Source organism: Hemitrygon akajei, chromosome 17, assembly GCF_048418815.1.
Source record: "Hemitrygon akajei chromosome 17, sHemAka1.3, whole genome shotgun sequence".
NCBI lineage: Eukaryota > Metazoa > Chordata > Chondrichthyes > Myliobatiformes > Dasyatidae > Hemitrygon > Hemitrygon akajei.
Genome location: NC_133140.1, coordinates 736,245 through 748,406, shown reverse-complemented (window position 1 = coordinate 748,406; position 12,162 = coordinate 736,245). Strand labels below are relative to the sequence as shown.

General features: G+C 44.2%; 1 protein-coding gene across 1 annotated transcript in view; it reads right to left on the bottom strand.

Moving 5' to 3' along the window:
* The window catches only part of LOC140740942 (hydrocephalus-inducing protein-like), a 421,292-nt gene that overhangs the window by 181,575 nt on the left and 227,555 nt on the right, over positions 1 to 12,162 (bottom strand). The window contains exon 10 of the mRNA XM_073070583.1: positions 2,004 to 2,103. Coding sequence (XP_072926684.1) covers positions 2,004 to 2,103 — 100 coding nt within the window. The remainder of the gene's footprint in view (positions 1 to 2,003; positions 2,104 to 12,162) is intronic.

The window sequence follows — 12,162 nt, the reverse complement described above, 5'->3', positions numbered from 1 at the left end:
CACCGTCTGGTATGGAACGGCTATGCACAGGACTGTAAACCTAGTCAGCTCCATCTTGTGTACTAGCCTACAAAGTACGCAAGACATCTTCAGGGAGCAGTGTCTCAGAAAGGCATGCCCTTTTCTCACTGTTACCATCAGGTAAGGGATACAGAAGCCTGAAGGCACACACTTAACAATTCAGGAGCTGCTTCTTCCCCTCTGCCATCCGATTCCTAAATGGCAATGAACCTTTGGACACTACCTCACTTTTTTTAATATACAGTATTTCTGTAAATCAATTACAGAATTGATTTTAATCTATTCAATATATGTATACAATAATTGATTTACTTAGTTATTCATTTTTTTGTCTCTTCTATATTATGTATTGCATTGAACTGCTGTGCTAAATTAACAAATTTCATGTCACATGCTGGTGATAATAAACCTGATTCTGATTCAATGTCAGCAATTCTAAGGAATTTATTCTGGAATTTAGGAAGGGGAAGGAGGGAACACACACCAGTCCTTCTCAAAGGGTCAACAGTGGAAAGGATGAGTAGCTTCAAGTCTCCAGAAGATTTATCCAGAGCCCAACATATTGAAACAATTACGAAGAGGGCACCCCAGCTGCTATATTTCATTGGTGTCTAAGGTGATTCTGTATGTTACCAAAGACTCTGGAAAATTTCTACAGATGTACCAAGGTAAATGTACCATTCTAAGTGGTTGCATCACCATCTCATATGGAGAGGCCATTGGACATGATCATAAAATTTGTAGAGGGTTGTAAACTCTGCCAGCTCCATCATGAGCACTAGCCTTCTCATTATCAAGGATATCTTCCAAATTTAATATTAAATTCAATATTTAATTGTGTGTGTGTATATATATATATATATATATATATATAGTATTAGGTACATCCTATACCTAATAAAGTAGCCACTGAGTGTATGTTTGTGATCTTCAGCTGCTGTACCCTACCCATTTCAAGTTTTGCATTCACAGATGTGCTTTTGCACACCACTCTTGTTACATGTAGTTATTTGACTTACTGCCACCTTCCTGTCAGCTTGAAGCAATGTGTCTGTTCTCCTCTCACCTACCTCATTAACAAGATGTTTTCACTCAGAGAAGTGCCGCTCACTAGATTTTTTTCACACTGTTCTCTGTAAACTATAGAGACTGTTGTGTGTGAAAATCCCAGGAGGTCAGCAGTTTCTGAGATATTCAAACCACCCCATCTGGCACCAACATTATTTCTACAGACAAAGTAACTTAGATCACATTTCTTCCCTGCTCTGATGCTTGGTCTGAACAACAGCTGAACTCTTAACTATGACTGCATACTTGTATACACTGAGTTTCTGCCGCATGATTGGCTGATTAGATATCTGCATTAATGAACAGGTGTACAGATTTACCTAATAAAGTGGCCAGTGAGTGCATTTATTATACTGTAATTTATAGTATAGTTTAGTATTGCACTGTACTACTGTCATGACACAAATTTCATGACATGTCTCAGTAATAATAAACCTGATTCTGATTCAGAACTGTATCAAACAATGACAAATCAAAGAACCTATGAATAGCAAAAAAGAACATATCGAAAGTATAGCCAAAATTCTTAAAGGCAAATGAAAGGCAGACATTATCATCTCTACTTGGTATCTGAGATTCAAACTAGAAATTGCCAGGTAATAGGGAAGATATCATCCCACCATAAACTGTTTAATAACATACAGCACCGGACAATACAACGTTGTCAGGAGATGATAAGGGAAGAAAATTAGGGCATTTATTTTCAGTGCCAGAGGGTATGTGTGCTTAACATCAAGACAGAGGAATGAGCCATTCCAGCAGCGACAACAGTGAGGAGTCATAATCAGAAATGGAAGTATTAGAGCAGTGCAAATAGAACTTAAAATGAGATAGATGTGGTCAGTAGAGCAAAAGCATGAAGGAGTAGGCACACAGCAACAGTTGCTATGGTATAAGTGACTAACATGCTGTACCTGTGACATCACAGTAGACTGTCCACTGAAAAACCTTTGCTTGTTGAGGTCTGCAAATTATACTTATTTCAGTGGTGGAATTGGGCCAGACGTCTCCCTCCTGGTGAAAAAACAACAAAATCATAGCTAGTTACATTGTCAGGAGACAAATAAGAACATTTAAATAAAAACCAAAGGGATGGCAGAAGGTGAGCTGAATGAGTGCTAGATTTAAATAACCAGGATGCTATGGGAGAAGGGAACATAGGACATTGACTTATAACAGTATTCATAACTGCAATAAATAGCACAGGTGAAAGAGAACAGTTATCTACCGTACTAATACAAAACAAGGATGGGTTTCTGTTATTTCTGATGAGACCAGGTAACAGCTGATTTGTATTCCTAGTTCAGTTAGATTCTAAATGAATTACAAATTTATTACAAAAGCATGCATTGTGTCATACAGAAGACCAGCTTGGTTAATTTAACTTGAAATAACCTGTCTGCAGCAGAGAATGGTTATACCTATCTGATGTTGAATTAATTAGCTTTCATTGTACATGCAGCACATTAAACTGGGAACAATTTGAACAGATTACATCTAACGACCACAGCATTAATAAAGTCAGACAAATGCCCTACAGCTCTGAAGACAAATCTACTCCAGACCAAAACTGATTCTTTAATACATGACATAAATCACTGTGGCATTTCAATTCCCACACCAGACATTATTGCAAGTAAGGGAGTACATGTGGAGAATCAATTTTCTGTACCTTGTAATTAGTTATGTATTTCACCAAGGCTATTTGATAAATTATTCTAAATTCAAGAACATTCCCCCCCCCCCCCCCCCCACAGAGTGTTTCATTACTATTTCGGGGTCTAGGGCTCAGTTATGTTACTTAACTGCTAATTTCACCTGCTCCTCTAAGTTCCCAGTTCCAATTAGATAAAATATATGCAACTCACAGAATACTGTAAACAATTGTAAGTTTCAGATGACAGGTACAGATTATTTCACTTTTTCTTAAAAGAAATTGTTCACCACCTGTAAAATTGACATAGACACTTGAATGTACAATACAGGCATGATTGTTTTCAGAGCGAGAGTTGACCAGACGTCTCAACTGCATTTTCTTGTCCAGTCTCCATATCAATTCCTCTCAAGTCCAAACTTACAACTACCGGAGCTCTGAATATTCTCAATGACACATACAAAAGGTCTCCCCTTGGTATTAGAAACTTTCCACAGATATGCAAGAGCAATGATGGAGCACTTTTCATAAATTCCTGATGTTATTATCTTCTGCAAATCACAACTCAGTTACAAGAAACTTGAACAACACACACAAAATGCTGGTGGAACACAGCAGGCCAGCATTTTGTGTGTGTTGGTTGAATTTCCAGCATCTGCAGATTTTCTTGTGTTTGCTCTACAAGAAACTTGGCTCACTTTCAGCTTATTGCCAAATGTAATGTAAAAGTTCAGAAACTTCATAATTATATATATTTTCTACTGTGAGTTACCTAATTATTGACATTTCAGTAACTATTTATCAGTGTTAACTTCCTTGGTCAACACTTGCTCAATACACAAATTACACAATACTGTCATTGGGTCCAAAGTTCTCTGATTATTTTTACATAAAAAACTAAAATACTGCGTGTTTAAACTAAGAATTTAATCAAAATAAAATTATAAAATTTTCAAATTAGAATGCTATACCTCTCAATAAAATCATCTGAGAGATATCAGTACATTCTACTCAGGGCCCCTCAATCACTCACCTTAACTCCTTACTGTAACTACGTTAGATATATCTCAGCATGGTTAACTGGCAATTACAGTCACATAACAACACACACAAAATGCTGGTGGAACACAGCAGGCCTGGCAGCATCTACAGGGAGAAGCACTGTCGACATTTCGGGCCAAGACCCTTCATCAGGACTCGGGCCGAAATGTCCACAGTGCTTCTCCTTATAGATGCTGCCTGGCCTGCTGTGTTCAACCAGCATTTTGTGTGTGTTGTTGTTTGAATTTCCAGCATCCGCAGATTTCCTCGTGATTACAGTCACATGGCTAGTTTGCATTTGATAGTCTGCTATCTTTCAACCCACCACCCACTGATGCACAAGAGGTCATTACTCTAACTCCAATTTGTCCACAAAGCTATGCCTCGGAATCTTTACCTGCTGTTACAAGATTGAACAGTCATGAAGACACTGGTTTATGCTAATGCACTGACCTTGTTGTCATAAGTCGGGTGTTGAATCAGGACCTAACTGCAGGACACAGTCACTGGAGTCCCGGAAACAGGACGAGACGGAACCCAAGGACGGGATGGGATGCAGTCTAGCAAGGGGAAGCAAGACCAGGACGAGGGACTGGGAAAAAGAAGCCTGGGGTGGACTCCGACCCCGAGACTGGACAAGGACCCAGAACCTGGGTCTTGTCTCGTCAAACCCCGGCGAGGATGTGACGAGGCTTGGCTAGGGACTTGGGGTCTTGAGGCTTGGGTCGAGGCTGGAGGCTGCGGGCTGCGGGCTTGGGTCGAGGCTGGAGGCTGCGGGCTTGGGTCGAGGCTGGAGGCTGCGGGCTTGGGTCGAGGCTGGAGGCTGCGGGCTGCGGGCTTGGGTCGAGGCTGGAGGCTGCGGGCTGCGGGCTTGGGTCGAGGCTGGAGGCTGCGGGCTGCGGGCTTGGGTCGAGGCTGGAGGCTGCGGGCTGCGGGCTTGGGTCGAGGCTGGAGGCTGCGGGCTGCGGGCTTGGGTCGAGGCTGGAGGCTGCGGGCTGCGGGCTTGGGTCGAGGCTGGAGGCTGCGGGCTGCGGGCTTGGGTCGAGGCTGGAGGCTGCGGGCTGCGGGCTTGGGTCGAGGCTGGAGGCTGCGGGCTGCGGGCTTGGGTCGAGGCTGGAGGCTGCGGGCTGCGGGCTTGGGTCGAGGCTGGAGGCTGCGGGCTGCGGGCTTGGGTCGAGGCTGGAGGCTGCGGGCTGCGGGCTTGGGTCGAGGCTGGAGGCTGCGGGCTGCGGGCTTGGGTCGAGGCTGGAGGCTGCGGGCTGCGGGCTTGGGTCGAGGCTGGAGGCTGCGGGCTGCGGGCTTGGGTCGAGGCTGGAGGCTGCGGGCTGCGGGCTTGGGTCGAGGCTGGAGGCTGCGGGCTGCGGGCTTGGGTCGAGGCTGGAGGCTGCGGGCTGCGGGCTTGGGTCGAGGCTGGAGGCTGCGGGCTGCGGGCTTGGGTCGAGGCTGGAGGCTGCGGGCTGCGGGCTTGGGTCGAGGCTGGAGGCTGCGGGCTGCGGGCTTGGGTCGAGGCTGGAGGCTGCGGGCTGCGGGCTTGGGTCGAGGCTGGAGGCTGCAGGCTTGGAGCTTGGGGAACTCGGAGGCTGGAGCTAGGGGCAGACTAGGAACTGTACATCAACATGGAGCCAGGACTTATCCTCCAACAAGCCAAGACTCATCTTTAACAGGACACTGACATGAAACGGGACAGTACACAAACATAGAGCCAGGAATTATCCACCGACAAGCCGAGACTCATCTATAACTCCACACCAAGGTGGGGCAGGACCATCCGTCAGGTAACAGCAGAATGGCCTGGCCTACCCGACGGAGGCAAAGACAAGACAGATTCTCCCCGCAGGGCAACGGCAGAATGGCCGGACTTACCCAACGGGAGCAAGGACAGGAAGAGACAAACACCAAGGAATGACAGACAGTTCCAACTCTGCATTGGGGTAGCTCCGAGTAGCCGTTACAGCCGGCAGCCTTGGCTGGCTACGGAAGCAACCGGATCCCTACCTACACGAGGAAAGCTACAGATGCTGGAAATTCAAACAACACACACAAAACGCTGGTGGAACACAGCAGGCCAGGCAGCATCTATAACCATATAACAATCACAGCACGGAAACAGGCCATTCCGGCCCTCCTAGTCCGTGCCGAACTCTTAATCTCACCTAGTCCCACCTACCCGCACTCAGCCCATAACCCTTCACTCCTTTCCTGTCCATATACCTATCCAATTTTACCTTAAATGACACAACTGAACTGGCCTCTACTACTTCTACAGGAAGCTCATTCCACACAGCTATCACTCTCTGAGTAAAGAAATACCCCCTCGTGTTTCCCTTAAACTTTTGCCCCCTAACTCTCAAATCATAAGGAGAAACACTGTCGACATTTCGGGCTGAGACCCTTCGCCAGGACCTAGCTCGGAGTGGCTGACAGCCACCCAGCTGGCCCGGGAAACAGCTGAATCCATACCGTAATGACTGCTCTGACTACTACCAGCAAAGCTCCCAGAAGCCATGGTTCTCCAACGCAGCCCCAAGGATGGCAAGAGTCCATTCTAGCCTTCCACCAGCTATCTGTGCCATGAGTATCTTGCCAAGACAACCACACTCAATACCAGGGCCACTTATATTCCCAGTTCCAATATGAGCCTCAGGTGTTTCTAATTAAGTCCAACCACAGCAAGGGACCGCCGGAAAACCCGGAGTCCGGAGTCCGCAGACCAGACCACGGACTTTGGACTGAACCACCACACTTGTCTACTAAAAATATGTTTTCTTTATGTCTGTGTTGGACTCTGGTGTTTAAATCCAAGGTTCTTCTAGAAGTCAGGAATGAGGCATAAGACCTGTTGCTTCACAATCATCTTATTAGAGTTGATACAACAAAGAGAACAGGAACAGAACAGTGACAGTGGGTCTTACTAGTTGAAGCGAAGGTGTAGAAAAAAAGATGGCGGCTAGCACAAAACAGCTACTTTTATACCATAGAGATAAGAAAAATTTGGTTCTAAGCTATAGATAGTAATAATCCCATTAAAAATACTTATTCAATTGTGCAATAAAAAGTTAAGCAATGAGAAAATACCAGTCACTTAATGAAAGATCAAAAAGCTTTAGAATTATACTTTGTATAGCGACTCGAGACATATCAAACTGTTCTGTATACAAAGGCTCTTAGAATACGAACAGATAATGAATTGTTAAACTTCAAAGAAAATGACAATTAAAATTAAACAGTTGGATCCAATATCCTTCCCTTTGAATCTAAATTGCGTATAGTTTCATTGCATCTGAAAATTTAAGAGCAGAAAAAGCTTGTGGCATCTATGTTACATATAAATAAGTCAGGTTATTAAAAAACCAAAGGGTAGGTAAGTATTCATCTGGGTTTGGGGATCAGTTGCTGGAGATATGATGCCAGGTGAGGGCAAAGCTTGACTGTCAGGTTTCATAACGAGGAGGGAATTGGAGTGGAAGGAACAGACCAGGAAGATAACGTTCAGTATTTGATTGAATGGAATTGAATTGAATTGAATTTATTATTTCCATCTTTCAAATACATGAGGAGTAAAAATCTTTACGTCTCCATTCAAATGTGCAATTATAGAAATTTATAATAAACATTATGTTGTTACGAACCCCGTAACTGGGTCACTTCCCAGCAAAGATAGAGAGGTCCGTTGAAGTTGATGGTACTATTTTTAACAGTATTTATTAGTAAAAATACACAAAAATAATATCAATGCAAACATACAGATAATATACATCATCAATACTAAATCTAAAAGTGCGGGTATAATAATAATCAATAAGAAATAGCTCTATCGTTGTCTAGGGGATAATGTATTGTTCGATGGAAATATAAAAGTCACTCAGTTCATGCAGGCTGCAGCCTTTTGATTGGAGAGAGAGAGATTTTAGAAACTTGCCGGCTTTCCTTTATCCGATCTTGATTCATATTCGTCCTTTAGCGAGGCCGTTCACTGGTGGCCTCTTCTTTAGCTAAGCCGTTCTTCCGTGGTGAGCCCGCCAATTCCCAGGCAAGGGAAAAGGACGCACGCGAGCCCCACCGGCTTTTGCTATTAAACGCTGTCACAGGATTTCTAGCGTTTCTCCTGGTGCGTCTAAAGGGGTTGTTCCCCAGACCCTCTTTTATCCTTACTCACGGGGTCTCAGATGTCAATCAGGTTGGGATGATGCAATTCCTCAACTAGCCCACTCTGGTCATCCCCTGAGGGCTTCAATGAATAGTACAGTACTCAATACACAATTCCGTCTCCAAGAGACAATAGCCGTTATCAGTGGTTCCGTCTTGCTGAGGCCAGGACACATTCCAAACTCTGTGTATTCTGGACATCTCTCTCTCATTTCCTGGGTCCCAGACCCGAATTAATAGCGACCTTGCGATTCTCAAAAAGGAGGGGGCTACTTTGTACCCTTCGGCCCCTCAGAGTTTTGGCACATTCGTAACAATGTACAACAGGATAGTCAATATAACATAGAAATACAGAAGAATCAGAATGAATTAATCAGTCTGATGGTCTGGTGGAAGAAGCTGTCTTGGAGCCTATTGGTCCTGGCTTTTATGCTGCGGTACCATTTCCCGGATGGTAGCAGCTGGAACAGTTTGTGGTTGGGGTGACTCGGGTCTCCAATGACCCCTCAGGCCCTTTTTACACACCTATCTTTGTAAATGTCTTGAATAGTGGGAAGTTCACAACTACAGATATGCTGGGCTGTCCGCAAAACTCTCTGAAGAGTCCCGCAATTGAGGGAACTACAATTTCCATACCAGGCAGTGATGCAGCCAGTCAAAATGCTCTCAATTGTGCCTTTATAGAAAGTTCTTAGGATTTGAGAACCATACCAAACTTCTTCAACCGTCTCAGGTGAGAGAGGCGCTGTTTTGCCTTTCTCACAATACAGCCGGTACGGTATGTACAGACCACATGAGATCCTCGGTGATGTTTATGCCGAAAACCTTAAAGCTGTTCATTCTCTCAACCCCAGATCCATTGATATTTATAGGGGTTAGCCCGTCTCCATTCTCCTGTAATCACTGGGGATCAAGCAAGGTTTATAGAGGCTATCATCACAATCATCATCATCTTCATCAGGTGACATGCCCAGTTTGAGCTTTGATTGCCATGGCCCACACACTCCTGTTTTGGGTCAAGTGGATCAATTCATTGGTATTGCCACGAATCCCGTGATGATTTGAAAAGGACCAGCAGAAATGGAACACACCTGGAGTCTGGTTTACTATAAATTAAGACTATATTTATTACTACTACGAATTAATATCATTAAACCAGATAATACGGTACAGGTTATAAACTATTATATATATATATATATCTCTGCAAATGTGTGTGTGGATACAAAGATAATAGTCCCAGAGGTAGATATCAGTCTTACGGTGTCAGGTAAGTTTAAGCAGTTCAGTTCACTTGATTCAGTTCAAGTTGAATTGATGGAGAGAGAGAGAGAGAGAGTTAATTGAATTGTTGTTTAAGTTGGCAGCTTTAGTTATTCTTGCTTCCGAAGTCTTTAGATTCACTTCGTGTGAACCCCGCACAGACACAGACAGACAGAGCCCCTTCCAGGGAACGGTCTACTAACCCACAGCACGGGTTCACCAGCAGCAGACCCCCACAGGCAAGCTCTTACCCACACTGGTAATCAGGGGTCGAAATTAATCGGTCCATGGCCTCCACCCTCGTGATGATCTTAACCTCCACCAATGGTTTCTCGGGTAGCTTCCGCACTTCTCCCGTGTCGTGTCTCCTCTGCCATTATCAGACCAAAAGCCTCAACTTTTTAAAATCCATTCGAAATTCCAGCCGTCCGTTAGCTCAACCGCTTTGAACTGTTACCGTGGTGACCTCCCAGCTCGTGTCTCAGCTGGCGCCATACTCTCTCTCTCTCAAGGTCACAATTAAAAGTGTTATCAAAACCAAGTCAGAGTCCTCTCTCTCTTTTAATTGCCTCCTTGTTCATTAGAATGCTGAATTTTCTAGCAGTTTCTCACCTGCGTGACACCTTCCCCCTTTTGGGAAAATGTTGATCTTTGAGCAAAATTTTGCTCACTCACAGATTCTACATACCAAGCACTACATTCTAACTTCACAAAGTGTACATTTAGCATTTACACAGTTCATCAGCATTTTTTTAACAATGGGATAAGCAATCCGTAATGACATCGTCCGTACCCCTTAAGTGTCTTATCTCAATATCAAACTGCTGTAAACACAGGCTCCAGTTTAATAAACGCTGATTTTGATCTTTAATCTTATCTAAAAACACCAAAGGGTTGTGGTCAGTGTAGACCACTAACGGCTTTTGTGCGACACTGATGTAAACCTCAAAATGTTGTAATGCAAAAATGAGGGACAGCAATTCTTTTCTATTGTCCAGTAATTTTTCTGGTGCACATTAAACTTTTTGGAAAAGTATGCCACCAGATGTTCAATACCATCATCTCCCCTCTGTAATAGCACCACACCTGCAGCTTCATCGCTAGCATCTGTCGCTAGGGGAACGGCTTAGTGATGTCCAGTGCCTTTAGCATTGGATGGTGACACAAGATACCCTTTAACCATTCAAACGCCCTTTGGCAACACTCATCCCACACTAATCATTCACTCTTTCTCAACAGTTTTGTCAGTGGAAGGGCAATATCCGCAAAGTTCTTGCAAAATTTTCGATAATACCCCACCATACCTAAAAACCTTCTCAAGGCTCTCTTACCCGTTGGAATGGGTACATCAGTGTTAGCCTGAACTTTCACTTTCACAAGAGCCAGTTGAGCCTGGCCCACCAAGTAACCAAGATATGTGACCCTGGCGTGACCAAACTCACTCTTGGCAAGGTTCATCGTCAGATTAACTTTAGAGAGCCGGTCAAATAATTTCTCTACTGTTACAATGTGTTCCTCCCATGTGTCGTTCCATACTACTAAATCGTCAATATATGCCCCAGTATTCTTCAAGCCTTGAATCACAGAGTTTACAATATGTCAGAATGTCCCAGGGGCATTTTTCATCCCGAAAGCATCACATTATACTCGTACAACCCCGAGGGGGTGACGAATGCTGATATCTCTCGAGCCCTATCGGTTAAGGGAACGCACCAGTTCCTTTTAGCAGGTCAATTTTTGTTAGGTACCAAGCCTTCCCCACCCTATCGATGCAGTCATCTATTCTGGGAACAGGGTAAGCATCTGTTTTGGTTATTACGTTGACCTTTCTATAATCTGTGCAAAATCTATTTGTCCCATCGGGCTTGGGTACTACCACACACGGGGAAGCCCACAGAGAGGTGGATGGCCTGATAATACCATTGGCCAACATATATTCGATTTCCTGTTCCACTACTTTACTACATTCTAAATTCATCCTGTAGGGGTGCTGTTTCACTGGATCAGCCTGCCCCACAATGACATCATGTGCAGCTATACTACACTGCCTCGGTGTATCTGGGAATAGATCGGAATGTTTGCCAATTAGCTCCTTTATCTGTTGTTGTTGCTTTGGTTCCAGGTGGTTAATTTTACTATGTTCTCCAAAACACTAGCATTCTTGAGTTGAGCTGAAACCAGACACTGCTCATTACACTCCCCGTTATCTCTGGGCTAGTCTTTGCAGCTGGGTCTTGTTTGGTCATGACCCCAGCTGATACGGATTTAGAGTCAAAAATAAGGTTTGATTAGGTTCACATGCACTAATTGAGTGGCCTTCCTTCTACCAGGTGTCCTGATAACATAGTTCAGCTCATCAATTTTCCTCATTATTTCATAAGGTCCACTAAGTTGAGCCTGGAGAGGGTTATTCTCCAAGGGAAACAAAACCAAAACCTTATCACCAACCTCATAGCTTCACTCCCTCGCCTGTCTGTCATACCAGCACTTCATATCAGCCTGGGAGTCTTGGAGATTTTGTTTCGCAAGGTCACAAGCCCTGTTCAGCCTGTCTCGAAACTCTAAGACATAATCCAATGCCCCAATTCGCACTTCCTTCTGAGACCACTGCTCTCTCAGTAAGGTCAAGGGTCCTCGAGGTCTATGACCATACACGAGCTCAAACGGACTGAACCCCAACGATTCCTGGATCGAATCTCTTATTGCAAATAGGAGTAAAGATATACTCTCATCCCAATGCTTTCCGTTTTCCATACAGCACGTTTTAATCATGGTTTTGAGGGTAGAGTGAAACTTCTCTATCGCTCCCTGGGATTGGGGATGGTATGCTGTGGACAAAATTTGTTTCACTCCCAGTTCCGTAACTATTTGTTGAAATACACCCGATGTAAAATTACTGCCCTGATCTGATAGTATCTCCTTGGGCAGACCCACTAATGTGAAGAACTTAATAAGTGCCTTCACCACTG